General features: G+C 50.8%; 1 protein-coding gene across 4 annotated transcripts in view; it reads right to left on the reverse strand.

Moving 5' to 3' along the window:
* TMEM181 (transmembrane protein 181) overlaps positions 1 to 20,579 on the reverse strand; it is a 71,739-nt gene that overhangs the window by 34,434 nt on the left and 16,726 nt on the right. The window contains exons 1-3 of one of the 4 annotated variants that reach the window (XM_028167436.2): positions 5,665 to 5,982; positions 5,465 to 5,539; positions 4,852 to 4,955 (exon numbers count right to left, since the gene is read on the reverse strand). In XM_028167436.2, the coding sequence (XP_028023237.2) occupies positions 4,852 to 4,945 (94 nt within the window). In that variant the 5' untranslated portion in view covers positions 4,946 to 4,955; positions 5,465 to 5,539; positions 5,665 to 5,982. Of the gene's footprint in view, positions 1 to 4,851; positions 4,956 to 5,464; positions 5,540 to 5,664; positions 5,983 to 15,014; positions 15,152 to 20,579 lie in introns of those variants that run through there. The other 3 variants (XM_057527769.1, XM_028167435.2, XM_057527768.1) reach the window with 3 other exon arrangements.

Below are 20,579 nucleotides of genomic sequence, written 5' to 3' on the forward strand. Positions count from 1 at the left end.
TCCCTTATCAAGTAACAGAAGCTGTATTATTGCCTTTATATCACAGTATTTAAGTTACAGGATACGAAGAAGAGTAAACATCACTCAAGGACCCCACCTGCTCTCCTGCGGAAGGGGTAGTGAGTTTTGGGTTATATGCAGGGTAGTTGTTATCATGTCAGAAGGAACAATGACCTTGTTATTGTCTTTATTTGGAGATCAGGTATGGTTTAAGGAGACGTGCATGGATGCCAAGTTGACAGGGGGTGGACTTGTGAGGTTTATGCGCCATGGTGTGCCCAGATATCTGGTTGAACATTATTCTAATTGTGCACTGAGGGTTTCTGGATGAGATGAACATTTGAATGGGTAGCTGAGGAAAGCGGGCTTCCCTCCCCAGTGTGGGTAGGCCTCAGTCAATTCACTGAAGGCCTGAATACAGCAAAAAGGCTGAGTGAGCGAGGACGAATTTGCTCTCCTTCCCTGACTGTCTTCAAGCTGGGACATCAGTCTTCTCCTGCATTTGGATGGACTTGGGCTCAGACTGGAACTTACACCACTGGCAATCCTGAGTCTCCAGCTTGCTGAATGCAGATCTGGGGACTTCTCAGCGTCCATAATCACGTGAGCCAATTCCTTACAATAAAACTATGTACCTGAATCTATATAAACAGATCTGGTTCTGTTCCATATATACATATTGGTCTGTTTCTCTGGAGAACCTGCTAACGCTAGTACTCTACAGAAGGAAATGGATATGGGAATCCTGACATGGTCTTTTTCATCTCAGCCTTGGTGCAACACTTTTCATTTCTGCAAGAGTGGAGAAGGTTTCATATAATCATGGATGTTGGTGCTTAAGGAAACAAGAGTGGGCTGAAGTGCTGTGAGACTGGAGACCCAGGAGAATACTAATGCCTCCTCTACCAATCTTAAAGGACAGTTGTGAAAATCAAGTAAGATAACCGAGGTGTCTCGTGCTGCGACTCATGTAATTGGGATTCCTTGGTGAATTCACGGGGAGAAAAAGAAGAGGCTGGACACAACTGCTGTGGTCACCATCCTCATCTTCATCAGCAGGAGGCAAATGGCACCTAAATAACCACCCTCTCCCCCAGCTTCCTCAGCCCATTCACTACCTAAGCTTCAGTTCAGGTCAAGAAACCAGCCTTTTGAGGCACAACTGCCTCTGGGACAGGTTAAGCCCAACTGTCATTCACACTTTAATGTTAAGTGCTGTAGTTAAATAAACTACCCTCACTGGAAAAGGTATTTAGGAGGGCAGGAGGAACAGCCTAAGCAGGCTCCTGATCTCCTACCCCTGGACTGAAGAGACCTGGGTTTCTGGAAACCTGACTTTGGTTCTCCGTTTCCCATCTGTGTGAAAGGGGGCTGGACTGGATGATTTCAGAGGCATTTTCGAAGCTCAGATGGTGATGGGTGGCTCTTCCCCTCAAACAGCACCTGCAGGCTCCCTCCTGCTCCGGGCGTCGCCACAGCGGCCATCCGCGCCCGTGCTCACCGCTATCTCACCCCCTTCCCAGAATCTGCTGCACTGGAACCATTTATACGGCCCGGCTCCCCAATCAGCCAGCACGTTCTGGATTCCCCAGCACCCAGGCAGGTCCTGGAACACAACTCTTTCAACACAGGGTACATGGTCAAGGCCGCCTGGCGCTGCCAAGCTGGGTGTAGGCCCTGGCTGCTGTGCAGGGCAGGACCAGGGTCAACCCTCCGTGTGCCACCCTCCATGATGGGGCCGTTAGGGGGTGAGAGCAAGTGGGTACAGCTGGGCCAGGCTGAATGGCACTGCACCAAGGTAACCATAAATGATAAGATGGTCAAAAACTGTTCCTCACCTCAGGGAACAGTCCCAAAGTCATTCTATGAAGACACCACCACCGTGATACCAAAACCGGACAAAGACACCACCAAAAAAGAAAATTACAGGCCAATATCTTTGATGAATATAGATGCAAAAATTCTCAACAAAATATTAGCAAACCAAATCCAGCAACATATAAAAAAGATCATACACCATGACCAAGTGAGATTCATCCCAGGGTAACAAGGATGGTTCAACATACACAAATCAATCAATGTGATACTCCACATCAACAAAAGACAAAAACCACATGATCATCTCAACAGATGCAGAAAAAGCATTTGATAAAATTCAACATCGATTCATGATAAAAACTCTTACCAAAGTGGGTAAAGAGGGAACCTATCTCAACATAATAAAAGCTATTTATGACAAACCCACAGCCAACACAATACTCAACAGTGAAAAGCTGAAAGCCTTCCCGCTAAAATCTGGAGCAAGACAAGGATGCCCACTCTCACCACCTCTATTCAACAGAGTACTGGAAGTCCTAGCCACAGCAACTGGACAAGAAAAAGAAATAAAGCGCATCCAAATTGGAAGGGAAGAGGTAAAACTGTCATTATATGCAGATGACATAATGCTATTTATAGAAAACCCCAAAGATTCCACGCAAAAACTATTAGAACTGATAAACGAATTCAGCAAGGTAGCAGGATACAAGATTAACATACAGAAATTGGTTGCATTTATTTACACTAACAATAAAATATCAGAAAGGGAAAGTAAAAAAACAATCCCTTTTAAAATCACATCAAAAAAATAAAATACAGGACTTCCCTGGTGGTGCAGCGGTTAACAATCCGCCTGCCAATGCAGGGGACACAGGTTCGATCCCTGCTCCAGGAAGATCCCACATGCCACGGAGCAACTAAGCCCATGCACCACAACTACAGAGCCTGCACTCTAGAGCCCTCAAGCCACAACTACTGAGCCCGCGTGCCACAACTACTGAAGTCCGCATGCCTAGAGCCCGTGCTCTGCAACAAGAGAAGCCACCCCCATGAGAAGCCCGCACACCACAACGAAGAGTAGCCCCCGCTCGCCACAACTAGAGAGAGCCCATGCACAGCAACGAAGACCCAATGCAGCCAAAAATAAAATAAAAATCAATCAATTAATTAATTAATTTAAAAAAATACTCAGGAATAAACCTGACCAAGGAGGTAAAAGACTTGTACCCTGAGAGCTATAAACACTGATAAAGGCAACTGAAGATGATTTAAAGAAATGGAAAAATATCCCATGTTCTTGGATTAGGAGAATTAATATTGTTAACATGGCCATACTACTCAAAGCAATCTACTGATTTAATGCTATCCCTATCAAATTACCCATAACATTTTTCACAGAACTAGGACAAATAATCCTAAAATTTATATGGAACCATAAAAGACCCAGAATTGCCAAAGCAATCCTGAGAAAAAAGAAGAAAGCTGGTGGCATAACCCTCCTAGACTTCAGACAATACTATAAAGCTACAGTAATCAAAATAGCATGGTATTGGCACAAAAACAGACATATGGATCAATGGGACAGACTAAAGAGCCCCAAAATAAACCCATACACCTATGGTCAATTGATCTTTGACAAGGGAGGCAGGTACATACAATGGAGAAAAGACAGCCTATTCAGCAAGCGGTGCTGGGAAAGTTGGACAGCTGCATGTAAATCAATAAAGTTAGAACACACCCTCAAACCATACACAAAAATAAACTCAAAATGCCTTAAAGACTTAAATATAAGACATGATACCATAAAACTCCTAGAAGAGAATATAGGCAAAACATTCTCTGACATAAATTGTAGCAATGTTTTCTTAGGTCAGTCTTCCAAGGCAATAGAAATAAAATCAAAAATAAACAAATGGGACCTAATTAAATTTATAAGCTTTTGCACAGCAAAGGAAACCATAAACAAGATGAAAAGACAACCTATGAACTAGGAGAAAATATTTGCAAATGATGTGACTGACAAGGTCTTAATTTCCAAAATATACAAACAGTTCATACAACTCAATAACAACAACAAAAAAAGCCCAATCAATAAATGGGCACAAGACTTAAATAGACATTTCTCCAAAGAAGACATACAGATGGCCAATAGGCACATGAAAAGATGCTCAACATTGCTAATTATTAGAGAAATGAACATCAAAACTACAATGATGTACCACTTCATACCAGTCAGAATGGCCATCATTTAAAAAATCTACAAATAACAAATGCTGGAGAGGGTGTGGAGAAAAGGGAACCTACACTGTTGGTGGGAATGTAAATTGGTGCAGCCACTATGGAGAACAGTACGGAGGTTTCTCAAAAACTAAAAACAGAGTTGTCCTATGATCCAGCAATCCCACTCCTATGCTTATATCCGGACAAAACTATAATTCAAAAAGATATATGCACCCCTATGTTCATAGCAGCACTATTTACAATAGCCAGGACCTGGAAACAACCTAAATGTCCAATGATAGATGAATGGATAAAGAAGATGTGGAACATACATACAATGGAATACTACTCAGCCACAAAAAAGAATGAAATAATGCCATTTGCAGCTACATGGATGGACCTAGAGATTATCATACTAAATGAAGTCAGAAAGAGAGAGACAACGACCATATGCTATCACTTATATGTGGAATCTAACATATAACACAAATGAACTTAACTTACAAAACAGAAAGAGTCACAGACATAGAGAACAGACTTGTGGTTGCCAAGGTGGAGAGCAGGTGTGAGAGGGTTGGATTGGGAGTTTGGGATTAGCAGATGCAAACTATTACATATAAAATGGATAAACAACAAAGTCCTACTGTACAGCACAGGGAACTATATTCAATATCCTGTAATAAACCATAATGAAGAAGACTATGAAAAAGAATATATATGTATAACTGAATCACTTTGATGTACAGCGGAAACTAACACAACATTGTAAACCAACTACATTTCAATTAAAATAACAAACGGAAAACTGCTCACCTCTGATCCCGACGAAGACGGTCAGGCCGAAACAGACGAAGAAGACGACGAACACGAGGACGAAGTGACGCTTGGAGAGCGTGTACAGCCTCATGGGCGCCAGCCTGCAGGGAGAAGCCGGGGTGAGGGGCGGCAGGGCGAGGGCCTCCCCCACCTGCGAGCCCTCGCCTCAGAGGAGGACCTATTCTCAAACCAGGTGACTCGGCTGACAAAAGCACCTAAATAACCTCAGTGACCACTGCTGGGGTGGGGGCCACTCCGGTATGTTCTGGGCCTGGCACTCCACGGGGAGAGCCCTGCCACCCCGTGACGCAGGGGGCCAGGCAAATCCCACCCTCGTGGCAGGAGAAGGCACTACAAAGCCCACTCGGGGCACGTTCGCCAGGCCACAGAGCGGGGCTGAACCCCTCCTCACCCCCATTTTCAGCAGCTAGAGCAGAGTCCAGGCGCAGGGAGGGCCCTAGCTCCTCACACGCAGATGCCACAGTCAAGCCCGGACTGGGGGTTCCAGGTGCCCCGGAATCGTGTGTCCTAGCCGATCTTCCCGCCAGCCCCCAGCTTTGTGTTTCCTGCCCAGGGCTCCTCACAACCTAAGACCCCTCGCTGGCCTCACCCGTCGTGGTGAAGCTCAGCCTGGCCTTCACCTGGGGTCTGCTTTTGATGCAACTCCGCAAGCTGCCGCGGTTTTCTGCGAGTGACACCGATAGGAAAGCGATTCAGAGGGTCCGTCCTAACACCCTAGCATCAGCTCCCTCCTATTTATCCCCACTTCATTCTTCGGTCAGAAAAAAATGGTGGTGGGGTAGGTCTCACCTCTCTTTTAGAACTCCCTACACCAGGAGCCGGGAAACAAAAGGGAAGTCTGTGAAAGACAGACATAAACGCTGGAGAGCGGCAGGTCCTCAACGCTGCCCCCAAAGGCAGCCCCAGACAGGCTGGAACGCAGGCACAGGCCCAGCTCCGATTCCCCCGAGACCAAGGGGAGGCCGGCCCCCCACCCTGTAGCCCACCGAGGAGACCCAGAACCCCGAGAGATGAGAGCCAGGGGGGTTTCTGTCTTGCTTTGCTCCTGACGTCCTCTTCTGTGCCCAGCACTTCCTGGTCTGGGGAGCTGAGCGGGCAGGAGGCATTTCTCGTGCCTGCCTCTCGGGAAGGTGACAACAGCCCCCCACCGGGAGGGGGAGAATCGGGCTCTGAACCGGAAAGGGAGGGAAGGCCGTTTGCTCTTGCGGTATCAAGTTCACGGCCGTGTGCACATGCACACCCTCTCCCTTACACAGCCAAGGCAGCCCTTCCTGAGCTGGAAACCAGCTGGGCGGCATCTCAGGGCAAAGGTGGCCCAGAGTCTCTCTGACGTGGCTTTGCTGACACTGAGTCAGCGCTCTCCTGCCAGGCCTGGGTGAGTGAACTTTCAGATCGGCACCCCCGTGCTTCACTGGGTGACGGGACCAGCGAAGAAATAAAGCAACCAGTGTCTTTCCCTCTGGGACTCAGGTCTGAAGGCTGGACCACCAATGACCCCGCTGTGCGTGGGGAGCGAGAGCTCGTGAATTAAGTGGCCTGATCCCAACTCAGATTTTGGACCCTGAAGATCCTAAGAGGCCCGAAGCCTTACACTATTAGAGCCAGAAATCACGTCAGGGAGGAAGTCCGGCTCCTTGGATTTGCACACAGGGAGCCCGAGGTCTGGAGACGGCAGGACTCTTGCCCTAGATGCCACAGCTCTGCCCTCGGCGGTCCCGGCGCTGCCGGAAGGAGGCTCTGGGAAGCAGGACGGAAGCGAGCGGACCCCCCACCCCCACCCCAGGAGGGCCTCTGTGGAAGCCGGGTGGAGTGCAGGGCTGGCACGAGGAAGGGCTCCTGTGTCGCTTCCCTGTCCCCTCCTCCCCCTCCCACGAGAGGCCTCAGCACACCCTGCGGAGGGAAGACTTCCTCGTAGCTGTGCATCTCCAAGTGAGGCAACAGCGCATGAAGCTAAACGGACGAGATGCCGGGGACGTGCAAACACGGTCAGGTGTGGACGGCACTGCCCCGATGTCGACCTGAGCGCCGACAAACCTGCCACGGGTTCTGCACACCGACACGAGGGAAGCCCCGTGAAGGGTGTGCAGAAACACTCGGTACTGTCTTTGCCACTCTTCTGTAAATCGACAGTTGTTTTAAAAAATTACACAAAGTCATTCATGGCCCCCCCACCCCTGGGCTGCTCCCGGGGTGACCCTGGGGTTCTGAGGGGCACCAAGGGCTCCCCAGCAGAGGTGAAAGCACAGAACAGAGGGCTTGGAATCAGAGGAAAACAGAATAAGAAAAGTTATGTCTAAAAATTGATTTTTAAAACATTATCAACAAAACGCATTATCAATGATTTACTATAAAAGCACAGCTACTCAGCAGGTGAGAAGGAACGCTGAAGAAAGAGGTTTCAGGAAGACGACAGCACAAGATCAAACGCCTGCGGCACACAAACCACCCAGGGTATTTCTCCAATTTTCTCCTCGGTAACTCAATAAAGATCTGTCGTTTCCCCTTCCTTAAAACTTCCACTTCAATCCAATTTATGAGATCCGTTCCTGCTTCGGTAATCAAGCCTCACCCAACTGGACAAAAAAAGACACGGAGGCGGCAAAACAAGCCCCCGCGTGAGCAGATGTCACCGCACAACCAGCCCCGCTGACCAGGGCTCGCTGGGGACATGGTGGGCCACGGGCCTCCTTTCCTCTGTCCCCGTCTCCCGCGCGGCAGGACACCTCCTCAGGCAGCCTCACGCCGGGGGCACGCTGCTGCCCCGGTGTCCCGGGCCGGGGGCCAGTGCCCAGACTGCAGGATCCAGCTGGCGACGCCGCCCTCTCCACCGGCCTGCTCACGACGCATCACCGAGAGCTCTGAAGCGGTTCGCCGAGAACCCAGAGACGCCCGGCACCTCGGCCACTGCACCTGATTCCCGACAAATCACAGGCGCACACGGCTGACCACAGTCACAAAACTCCCGGGCGCCGCCGGGACGGCTGGAGAAGCCGAGGCGGCGAGGAGTCACGGAGACCAGCCCGGCCACCCCCGCGGGCTTCGCCCGGCGTCTCACACTCGCCGCCTCCCGGCTTCCTGCCCCGACGCGGCACCCAGCGGCTCCTCTGCCTGCGGCCCATCCCACCTCCCTGCTGAACAGTCCAGCCAACCTACAGCAGCCCACAGCCAGGCGTGTCCCCGTGAGCAGACAGCCCTCACGCCCTGTGATCGGGCCACCAGCGGGAGGAACGCCTCTGCTCAGAGGCCAGACTGCGATGCAGAAAACGGACGCGGCCGACCACCCAGGGGGCTCCGAGCCACCCTCATCTCCTCCTCTACAGTCGTCCATCCCCTTCTGGGAACTCTCCAGCCCAGAGTCAGGACCCCACACTGCAGACCCTCCAACACCCGTGGATCTCCTGCTTCCTCGTTGACGGTCCTTCCGCCTCCAGGACCATTCCCAGCGTCCTGCCTGCCCCGACCCCACTCAAAACTCGTGGCTCCCAGGACACTTTCCCTTAGGAGTCCTACATCCCGTCACGGTCAATAGGTTTAAGACTGAACCCATTAAAAAACAAAATAACATAAACGAAAAACCTGCTTCCACTGCCCATTTCCGGCCTCTCCCCTTCCTCCATCCCCACATCCGGAAACCCTGGAGTCACCTCCGACGTCCGTCTCTCATTCATCCCACACGGCCAGCCTGGAAGAGGTGACGCCTCTCTACTCTCCACCCCCAGCACACCAGTCCAGCAGTCCAGGCCCTCATCACCTCCCACTCAGCCCCTGCAGCAGCCTTCCACGTGTGCCTTCCTGTGTGGGTATTACGGCACTGTTAACGTGCTACCCCGACACAGTGAGCAACTCGACTGAGTTTAAATGCCTTCCTATGGCCTTCGAGGCCCCCAAATCCGCCCCTAAATTCCCACCGTCCTGCATGTACCCTGCGAGAATCACTACCTCCTGAGTCACCGCAGCTGCCTTCTCAGGTAGGGACTGCTAACAGCCCCATCTCACAGATGAGAAAGCTCAGGCTTAGCAAGGTAGGTGACCTGCCCTAGATCTCAAAGCAGAGGCTGCATTCAAACACAAGCGTCAGACTCCAGGGCTTAGGGCTTAAATTCTATAAAGCTTCCCACCGTGGTCAAGCCTGAGTCCAGACTAGCCCATTCAGGTACTGCTCTCCTGATCTGAAATGCTCTCTCTTCTCCCTACCAAACTACCCAAATCAGACCCAGCATTCATGGCTCACCTGTGTGTCCCACCTTCTCCATGAAGCTTTCCCTCGCTTCTCCACCTCTCATGGCTGCCCAGGCCTTTAAACCACTACAACATGTGTGGTCTGCACTACATAGCTGAGCGCTTGAAAATAAAGCATCTATCTACCCACATGGACACCAGACAGACACGTGGTGCGCATTCAGAAAACATCTATTCCACTCAACTTTTACTAGTTTTCTCCGAAGTGTTCATGTAGTTCCCTCAAATTGGTGGTGAGCTGCTAGGGAACGGGGAAAGGGCTCCCCATCTCCCCATGCAACCTGGCCAGGTCAAGCACAGCTGCCGACGCAATCTTCCACCTAGATAACCACGGCAGGAAGACTTCCTACAAAACCCTGCCAGCTCATGATCAGTGTCTCTCTTTTTCTTCTCTTGATGGGTCCCATACATCAGTCTTCCTCTCCAGGTCCATGGGTCTTTCCACACTCAGGCATCTAAAACACACACGCGAAAATTCTGGTCTCTTTGGAGCCCCCATGCCCTTGGAAGACCCTTCAAATGCAATGGAGCAGACTGTCGCCTGGGCACCAGCTTGTACTCTTTAGGTTCCTTCTAAATTAATCTCAGTTTTCACGGGTAATTTACAATATCACAGACACATTTCCTAGAGAAACTAAAAACACTTTTCTTGGAAAGCCAACGCCCAAAATTGCAGCTTTAATCCAAATCACTGTAAGCCCTGCCTTCCCCCCCATGATGCATATTCATAACCACTTCCAAGAGACCGCTTCCAAGGAAGGTGAATCTTTGGAGCCATCCATTCCCATGAGAGAATGGCTGGAAAACTATTCTGTAGGGCTCTCCGCAGGCGAGCGCCATCTTCACCTTACTGGGGCTCCTTGGCATGATGCTGCTCTAGGCCTCTCTTCTCTACTCTCACTCCCCAGGTGATCTCATCCTGTTTCAGGCTTCAGAGACAATGCACATGCGAGCAATTCCACATTCGTATCTCAGCCCAGCTGGACTCTGGACTTACATGAAAAGCCTACTTGACATCTCCACTTGGATATCTGGTAGGCATCTCAAGTGTGACGCATCAAAAACCAGACCCCTGACCTCCCACTGAGGTCACACCCTTGGTCAGACGGCCCTTCCTTCACCGGCCAGCGGGAAAGCCCGTGTCCCCATTAGGGCCATCGAGCACTCCCGACAGGCCGCAGCCAACACTCCTTTTCTCACTAAGCACTTCTCCCTCCCACGCAGGTCTCATAGGAGTTAATAAAGCAGCACTAGAAAGAAACTGTAGGGGAGGCAAGCACTTGATGAGCCTCTTTATGGGCCTGGAGCAGAATGAACATGAAATGGACAGAACTCGGGTGAGCAGAGAAGGCGAGAAAACGCCTCGAGGTGCGTCTCTAAGCGATGCGGAGAGCAGGATGGGAGGAAACCGGCACCACAACCTCTGCCTTTGACGGAGCCCCAGGGACGACCAGCATGCAGCCGGGCAGGAGAAGACAGCACCAGGGGCTGCAGGGGTCTCAGAATCACGTTGTGTGTGTGTGTGTTTTTTTTTTTTTGAAAACCAAAGCAAGCACTGACAGATATTCAATCTGAAGACTTCTTTCCCAGAAAAATGCCATCATGGATCTTGTCCAATTTTGAAGCATCTTTATGACACCACAGAATTACATATTTTGTCTCAGCTCATCAAGTCACGGTACAGCAGGCAGGTAAGACTGAAACAGTTTCGGGATTACAAATTTTGCTGTTTGCTCACCTCATACCCAGATTTCCCACTTTAGAATTAAAAAATTAGAGTCTGGGCAGTGGAAAGGGATTTTTGATCTCTCAGTCTGTTCTCAAGTTTTAGTTAGGATTTTATTTTTCTCACAATCTGTATAAAAATCATTTGTCTCCCGGGGCCCAGAGCACTGGCCTGGTGCCCGTCAGGCTGGGTTCAAATCCTGGCTCCCCCACTTCCCTGGGCAACCAGGTAACTTCTCAGGATGTCAGCATCCTCGTCTGCAAACCAGAGACAGGCAGAATGACACCCACAGGACCAGTGGGAGCACAGATGAAAAATGAAACACTTAGAACAGTGTAGTAAGCACAGAGGAAGAACTCAATCGTGTCAGTTATTAATAGTAATGGTTGTGATTTTCCCCTGTCCCCTTTTTTTTTTTAATCTCAGTTTTCATCCAACCGATATCCCTGATGATCCACTGTGTAAAATGTCCCCTCCTCTGGTTCAGAACCCAACCAGCTGCAGGAAAGGGCAGGAAGGGTCAGTGTTCCCTATGCACCTACTTGGTACCCAGCCAGGTGCTTCCCTGTGAGGCAGGTATCATCAGCCCATTTTATATATGGGAAAATAGAGGCTGGGGAAAGTATACACCCGCTTAGGTCCCGGTCAGCAGGAGACAGAGGTGGGATTTGAAACCACAAGGTCAGGGGTGGAAAGGAGGCCCACCACTCTCTCACTCTTTGGCCCCTTCACCAAACTTTCCTTTTTAAATAACCCACCATTTAATGGGGTTTGAGAGGGAGAAACTCTGAGAAGACGGACAGAATAGAAATTCTGAAATTTCAATCAACCCACTTGAATATATCACAGAAAAATCATCTTTAGTTATTCAAAAAAGCCATTACACAAACATTCAAGGCCCAACGACCTCAAAAAGTATTTTAATGAACGATGTTCTAAGCCCCTCAAGGAACCACGAATTCATGTGTATCCTTGCCAGGCCGCAAGCCCAGTGACTCACAGCCAGGAGCGCGCTGGTCAGGTCATCGAATACCCTTCCCATGGCAAACAGAACAAAGAAGCCGGCCACATGCTGGGCAGCACGGCCCGGTGGTTAAGAACTCGGGCTCTGGAGGCCGACCGCCTGGGCTGGAAGGCCCCTGCACCACTGACCAGCAGGGTGACCTGGGGGGAACAACGTCACCTCCCGGGGCCTCTGGTTCCTGAACTGTAAAGTTCAGGGAACTGAGAGGCCCCACCGCCGAGGGCTGCTGTGACGGTGAAGCGGGTTTATGACACAGGAGCCTTGCTAACACTCAGTCAGGGCCAGCTGTTACTGAGGCAGGGGAGTATATCGACCTCAAGACTGTGGGCCCTGCAGCCCACTCCGGGCTTCCATCTTCTGTGACTTACTAGCCATGACCTGGAGAAACGCACTTGACTTCTCTGCACCTCCGTTTTCTCATCTGGAACACTGGGATAAGAGAAACTTCTTCAGGGGAAGGGTGGTTATGAGGCTTACGTGAAATGACGTACATGAAGAGCCGCCGCAGTACCTGGTACACAGTAAACGCTACGTCATCTTTCATTAGCTTTAGAGATCCTTCCGGCTCAGAAGAAAAATTATCCTAAGGGACGCAATCCTAAACAACTCTACGGCTGCAGGACCAGGATTCTGACCCAGGTCTGCTGTCTCCTCAAGCACCGGGACACTCAGGAGGCCTGGGCCACCGCAATCACAGCAGGACTCCACCGTGCTCATTTGCGCCACCCCTTCGCTGCTGCAGAAAAGAAGTCTAAACAACACATTTCTGCACTTAAATGCACCCAGGATGAAGGAGACATGTAAAACACACTCTTTAAAAACTGGCTGTAAATACCAATCAAGACACACACAAGAGGCAACCTGACTGAAGTTTGCAGAGAAATGTTAGTTGAGAGCAAAGAAACAAATGAACCTGAGAAATCTCGGCCAAGCAGGGCCCACGCAGGAACAGCTCAAACAGGTGTTCTGTTAGTCACATTTAGCAACTGATTGAGACACGCCCTACCCCATCCTCCCCCCCCCCTTGAACTCTCAGCGTCTCTTGCTTCCCTGGCATTATCAGAAAAGGAATGGAGTTTGCAGGAAACTTAAGCATAAAGTTTTTAGAACTGGGAACTCTTTTTTTCTGACTGGTTTTGGTGGCAATCTCTCCTGCTCTCTTGAAAAGAACAGGCTGGGCTGCACCTGAACAGGGAGGTCAGTGCAACGGACCTGCGTGAATCCCCCAGCCCCTAAGCACGCTCCTGCAGGCCACTCTGTTCTCTTCCAATCTCCCCCAGCCCGTTCTTTCTCCTGGCTTCTCTTCCCGCTTCTGTCACTTCTCACCTTTGTCGCCACGGGACTCCGTGTCACATCTGCCAACAAGAGCACTTTGACCCTACCAGGCACTGAAGTCCCGTACACGCTTCAGATTTTCAGGCTTTTTTTTGTTTGTTTTGGTAGGATGTTTATTGGCTGCCAAGGACTTTTTGTGATTTGCAGGTCCATGCTGTTCTGAGCGCTGGACGACGGTCGCTGGCTGACCTCCAGATAAGCACAGCCCTGGCCCCTTGCTCAACAGGAGAGCATGTGCATGGCCTACCCTCCGCGGGGGGAGCAACTCGAAGCCTCCACTCAAGTCCTTCATTCAAACTGTGGTTTTATAGCTCCTCCGTTAGTTACTGGCTCAGCCTGGTCTACTGTCAAGTAACAGAGCACAGGACTCCCGCAGGAGACACGGACTGCCGTCAGCTACCACCCACACGGCTTCAAACTCTCTGCCTCTCCACGTCCTGGGGAGATCACGCCACCACACGCCACCCCGGCTGCCCTGCAGTGCGGGCCCAAGGAGACTCGGAATGCGAGGACCTCCTAAACATGCTACGTGTCACTCCGCCACAAGGTCACAATTCCACGCAGCATTCCCAGCGGTGCTATTCACATATACCACAAATGAACGGCGCCGCCGGAGCTGGACAGAGGCAGTACTGCTAGTCTATCTCTGTCTAGGGTTTAATTAAAAGAAAGACCTCTGTAACACCCATCTGGGACTGACATTTTGTGCAAGTCAGCTTTCCTATGTTGTGTTAAAGTGATCAAGTCCGAAACTTCTACAGAAGCAGGAGGAAAAACCTTTCCTTCCACCACACGTGTCTGCATTCAGGCAACACGCCCAGATCTTGCGTCTCTATGTCCACAGTCAGAGAAATCAGCAGGGGTCCACTGCAAACCTCTAAAACCTCAAGTGCACAGAGAAACTCACACAGTCCCGTCTTAAGGCCGCCTTCAGTTGTGGGAACCTGCCCGCCAAACCTCTGGTCACAGACACTGCTACCCGCTGCAGAGACTCCCGGCAACCCTTCTCACCACCTTTTGCAACTCAAGTGCTAAACTTCTTTTTAATTCTCTCTCCTCCTTTTCCGGATGTCCCCTGAGGGGCAGCCAGGTGACTCTGTTGCATCAAAAGCAAGCTTTAGGGATGGCGTCCATGGGGCCCTGGACGGGTTTTTCCTCATTAAAACCCCTGAACTTCACAGAAATAATAGGGCTGAAGTCAGCATATTGTAAAACTCATAAACCTCGGTATCCCGGAGATCTAAAGAGGCTGCAGCAGGCTCCCAACGTGGCAAAATCATCGAAAAGCCAACGGAGAGCGCCTCTCTACCTGGCGCTGGGCTCCATCACGAAAAGCAGTAGGGCGCCCAGGGCGCTTTGCATAAGAGGTGGCGAACAGGGCCACTGCCCGGGGCAGGGTGTCACCACCTTTCCAGCGGGGAGGCCGGGCGGGGGCTCCGGGAGGGACAAGCCACTCCTCAGCCATCTCCTTGGAGCTGCCCTGGGGAAGGACGGGGGTCACCCGGTTCTCCGGGAACGAGCAGGGCCAGTGCTGGCCTCGCAGGGCCTTCCTGAGATGCGCTCGGGCCAAGGCCCGCCCTGGATCCCTGACCCCGTCTCCGCTGTTAACTCTGGCCGGGCCGGCAGGCCCGTGGAGGGGCCCCTGAGCCGAGTCACCCCCACGAAGCCCCGGCTGCGCCCCGAGCTCCACGCGGGCGGGGGGGCCCCGCGGCAGGGCTCCCGGGAGCGGGACGCGGGAGCCCCAAGTCCGGGCCCGGGCCCCCCGGGGGACCCCCGCCCCGCACCCCGCTACGCGCCGCCCGGGCCTGCACTCACGGTTCCATCGCGGGGCCCCGGCCCTCTGCGCCGGGCGGGCTCGGGGCACAGCAGCCGCGGCAGCCGGAGCCGGAGCCGGAGCGACGGCGGGCCGGGAGCAGCCGGCTCCCCGCAACTCGTCAGAGCCCGACGCTCGGCCGCGGTCACGTGCGCGGAAGCGGCTCGCGCGGCGGGGGGAGGGGCCGGGGGAGGGGGCGCCGGCCGGGCTGGCGGGGCTTCGAGGCCGCGGGCAGGGACCCAGCGGCGCGGCCGCCTCCCCTGCGCCCCGGGAGCCCCGAGGCCGCCCTGGGACGGGGGTGGGGGTCAGACTAGGGTTCACAAGAGAATGAATGAAGGACCTCTCACTCCTTGTCCCTAGCCGAGGGGACAGCACGTTAATTCAATCACCCTCCTGCATCAGGGCATGAGAAAGGCCGTGGGAGTCCACGAATGCCCTGCCGTTGTCTGAAAGACCCCTTGGTGTCTGCATTTTTCTGGGGGAAGGATCTATAAGTTTTCATATTCCCAAAGAGGTTTGTGACCCCAAAGATGTTAAAAGCCAGGGCAAACCTCTGACACCCCCAAGTGATGACGAGAGGAGAGCCTTCCCAGCTCTTTCCGGTAGCTTCTCCCACAAACCTTTTCTGAATTACAGCTACCATAGCATGCAGATTTTCCGTCCGCTGTGCAAGCGCTGTCCCTCAGGAAGGATGTGGGGTGGAGGCAGGGCAAAGCAACAGCCAGAATCCTAGGAATGACAAAAGACTATTTCTCGAGTTTTTTTCACACACTCTGGAGTGGGGAGGAGAGGGTGCTTCCTGACAAGACCAGGGAACACAAACGCCAGTAGCTCTGCGGACAGGGGGCAGCAGTGTCTAAAGGGGCAGCTGCCACTCAGCGCTTTGAGAGCGCCTGACTTCAAATATGACTTCTCGTGTGATATCCTTCCGATTCTAAAATGTTCGAAACTAATTCAAAAAAGATTTTAAACTCTGAGGGTGAAAACAAACACGTTTGCTGGCGGCATTTGCCCAGAGGCAGCCGGTTTTTACCACCCAACTGAAGCAGGATTATCTGATATAGAAATGCCTGCTCTGAGGACTGTGCCAGCCACCTCGCCTCCCGGAGACATCCCCGCAGATCCCTTGCTGTTTTCCTATGACTCCAGGTTTTAAAAGAGGTGACATCTTTGAGGCCCAAACTGCCTCCTGGTAACTTCTCCAGGAAGTTGGTCCTCCCTTGAGCTGCAGCCCAGCATCACTTCAATCACTCTTATCCTCACTTATTTGTTCTTCCAACATTAATTGAGCTCTCAGTGTGGGCTGGGCACGCCTCTCAGCTCTAGAAACACAAGGTGAATACATGGGCAAGTCCCTGTCCTCCTGGGACTAACCTTCTAGTGGAGGACACAGCCAGCAAACGAAGAATAACCAAATAATTCCACAGTCATCACTGCGATGGGAAAGGAAACGGATGGGTGCTGTGAGGTGTCTGTGACCGAGGGAGGGGACCCATGTATTCTGGGGCTCGGAGGAAGCTGGTCTGATCACCAGCCATCCCTCACAGGACACTCCTCCACGTCCACCTCCAGGTTCCCCTCCTCTGAGCGTGCTGCTGTTTGGCAAGCTCCCTCACTAAGCTCAGAAGGGAACATGTATCAGGTGAGGTCTGTATCAGCCTGAGAGTGAGTTCGTCCTTTGGCAGCTTCAACCCATTGGGCCCATTATTCCATTTTCAGGTCGTCCCCTCAGCTGTCCACTCAGGTTCATGCTCTCCAGTAAGGATAACAGGCAATTGCTGAGCACCTGCAAAGCCTAAGGCCAGAGCCAGTGAATCCTCTTAACAACTTGATGAGTTATCAGTGGTCATTGTCCTCATTTAGAGCTAGGAAACTGAGGCCTAAAGACGTTACCTGATTCTCTCAGGAACTACTGATAAGAACCCAGCATGACCTGACCCCAATGTGGGACCTCCAATGTTGGTGTATCATGCACTGATGAATGTGAGAGGGATACAGTAACCAGCTGAGGTCGGATGCAAATGGGCCGCCAGCTGTAGTCTCTCTAACCACAGAGATACTCAGATGCTAATAGACCACCATCTGTAGTCTCTAACCACAGAGACACTCAGCCCACATTTATCAACTTTGTTCTTGTTTTAAAACCTTCTAAAATCCAGTTATACTATGTCCACAGTATTCCCCAGTAATTTCATTTAATTAGGAAATTTGACCCATGGGTAAATGAGGATATATGTATTTGAAACCCTGCCTTGCTTCAAAAAGGATCAAGATGTTAGAAATAAGATTGGCCTGACACCACTTATTCTTAGAAAAACGCTGCTCATATCTAATGTTCACTTCATTTTCTAAGGGCCAACAAACCATCCTTTTAAATAATTGCCTTCTAGAACAGGACCAAAGTCAAGCCCACCAGTCTGCAGCTTGCTGACTCCCACTCACAGCTGTTTTTCAGAGTTGACCGCAACAACTCAAGAGGCCCATCTGCAAATGCTGTGATACCCTAGGAAATCAGCTGTCTGTTCCAAGAGACGTGAACTCACTTCCCTCTTCAGCAACTGACATTCATCTAGCATTTTGCAGATACACTCTCGTGATTTCCTTGCCTATCTTATTAATAATAATCAGTAATGGCTAACACTGAGGACTCATGCTCCAGCTGAGCACTGAGTTAAGAAACAGAAACAACTTATTCCAGTTCCCCCAGCCTACTGTCTTACCTGGGGCTGCCACAACAAAATGCAGAGCGAGAGGCTTATGCAATAGAAGTCCACTTCCTCACAGTTCTAGAGGCTAAAAGTCCAAGATGCAGGTTCTGGCCAATTTAGTTTCTGGTGAGGGCTCTCTTCCTGGCTTGCAGACAGCCACCCTCCTGCTGTGTCCTCACCTGGCCTTGCCCTGGTGTGTGCTGGAGGGAAGAGAAAGAGCACGAGCTCTCTCCTGTCTCTTCTCACAAGGACATAACCCTGTCAGATCAGGGCCCACACTTACGATCTCACTGAACCGTAATTACTTCCTTGCTCCTAATACAGCCACGCTGGGGGTTACAACTTCAACATATGAACTTTGAGGGGATACAAACATTTGTTCCATAACCCTCCTAAGTGGAAGATTTCTTGAAAAGAAAAACTGACGTACATAGTACAGTGAATATGGAAGAATTCAGTGTCAACAACTCTAATTGCCTACTCTTTCTTCCAAGGCAGGAAAACCTCAGTCTTGACTTTCCCTTAAGCATGATGACAGTTGATGACGGTTCATGTTAGCAACATCGTTTGGCCTGTGGTTTTGACAGCTCCTGGACCGTCATGTGCTGCTGACTCATCTTCCCTGCAATAAGCAGAGGTACTTCCATGAGCGGCTCAGTTCTCTCCCCATGCTGCCTTCCCAGGACTGCCCCACCCCCATCATTTGAAGGAGGGCTCACGCCTTCCCAGCCCACTTGTTGCATCACACATGGGAACTTACTTCTCATTGTCTTATCTGCTCCTAAGAACTGATCATTAGAAGCAAGGGTCCACAGCAATCCCACCACTGGGCATATACCCAGAGAAAACCATAATTCAAAAAGACACATGCACCCCAATGTTCATTGCAGCACTATTTACAATAGCCAGGTCATGGAAGCAACCTAAATGCCCATCGTCAGACAAATGGATAAAGAAGATGTGGTACATATATACAATGGAATATTACTCAGCCATAAAAAGGAATGAAACTGGGTCATTTGTAGAGCCGTGGATGAATCTAGAGACTGTCATTCAGAGTGAAGTAAGTCAGAAAGAGAAAAACAAATATTGTATATTAACACATATATGTGGAACCTAGAAAAATGGTACAGATGAACCGGTCTGCAGGGCAGAAATTGAGACACAGATGTGGAGAACAAACGTATGGACACCAAGGGGGGAAAGCAGCAGGGCTGTGGGGGGGGTGGTGGTGGGATGAATTGGGAGATTGGGATTGACATATATACACTAATATGTATAAAATGGATAACTAATGAGAACCTGCTGTATAAAAAAATAAATAAAATAAAATTCAAAAAAAAATAAATAAATGGCAAAAAAGAAAAAAAGAAGCAAGGGTCTAACTCTTATTGGTTCAAATGCTTTCTCTTGCTTATCAAGTTCAGTAACACCAGGAGCACAGAAGTTCTGCCCAGCACTTATTGAGAATATAAGGCTGCTGCTTTTGCTTTCTTATCATTGTACTTGTTCCCATTATTTATTGTTGCATGACAAACTGCCCTGACATGTAGTAACTGTTGTAGTTATCTATTGCCACACAACAAATTACCCCAGGACTTTGTGGCTTGAAACAGCACTTATTATCTCTCAGTTTCTGGGGGTCGGGAATCTGGGTGCAGCTTAACTGGGTCCGTCGGCTCAGGCTCACTCACAGGCTGCAGTCAAGGTGTCAGCCAGGGCTGAAGTTTCCTCAAGGCTCAAGTGGGGAAGGATCTGCCTCCAGGCTCACATTATGGTTGTTGGCAGCATCTGGAGGTCACACGCAGTTCCTTGCCACGTGAGGCAGCGTACAACACGGTAGCTTTGCTTCCTCTGAGTGAGCATGTGAGAAGAACCAGAGAGAGTGAGAGCTCAACGGAAGTCAGTCCTTTGTCACCTAATCTCCCAAGCAAGATCCCCTCACTTTTGCTCTATCCTTTCCTTTGAAAGCAGATCACAGGTCCGCCCCACACTCAAGGGGTGGGGATCATGCAAGGGTGTGAATACCAGGACGTGGGGGTCAGTGGGAGCCATTGTAGACGGCTTGAAACAGCAGCTGATTATCTCTCATGGTCTGTGTGTTGACTGAGCTCAGCTGGGCAGTTCTTGCTGGGGGTCTCTCTCGAGAATGCAGTCAGATGACATCTGGGGCTGCAGTCACGTGAAGGCTCAACTGTGTGGGACATCCAGAATGGCGTCTCCACTCTGGTGGAGGCATGTCTGGTGCTTGAGCTGGGATGGCTGGAAAGCTGGGGGCTGGCCAGGCAGTCTTCCCTCCACGTGGCTTCTCCACATGGCTAGTTTGGGCTTCCTCACAGTTTCAGGGAAGTGGGACTTCACACACGGTAGCTGGTTTCTCCTGGGACAGATGCTCTAAGACACCTAAGCAGAAGCTGCAGGGCTGCAATGATCTACCCTCAGGTGTCATTCAGCATCTCTACCACCACATTCTATTGGTTAAAAGGGAGCCAGAGCCAGCCCAGATCCAAGAGCAAAGGACAACAAAAGAGCATGAATCCTGGGAGGAGGGGCTCTTTGGGGTACCGTCTTTGGAGACTCGCTACCATAGTCCTGAAGTCCACAAACGAACATGTTTGCTTCATCTCTTTTCTTCATCTCCAAAGGTAAGATAACTATGCACAGAACTTTTGGAGTCACTTTTAAGTTTCCTACTGTGCTAAAGAGTTTACATTTATATTATCTCATTCTATCCTCTAAGCAACCATTAAAACAAACACGCTCGGGACTTCCCTGGTGGCGCAGCGGTTAGGAATCCGCCTGCCAGTGCAGGGGACGCAGGTTCGAGCCCTGGTCCAGGAGGATCCCACGTGCCGCGGA

The sequence above is a fragment of the Balaenoptera acutorostrata genome, chromosome 14, assembly GCF_949987535.1.
Source record: "Balaenoptera acutorostrata chromosome 14, mBalAcu1.1, whole genome shotgun sequence".
NCBI lineage: Eukaryota > Metazoa > Chordata > Mammalia > Artiodactyla > Balaenopteridae > Balaenoptera > Balaenoptera acutorostrata.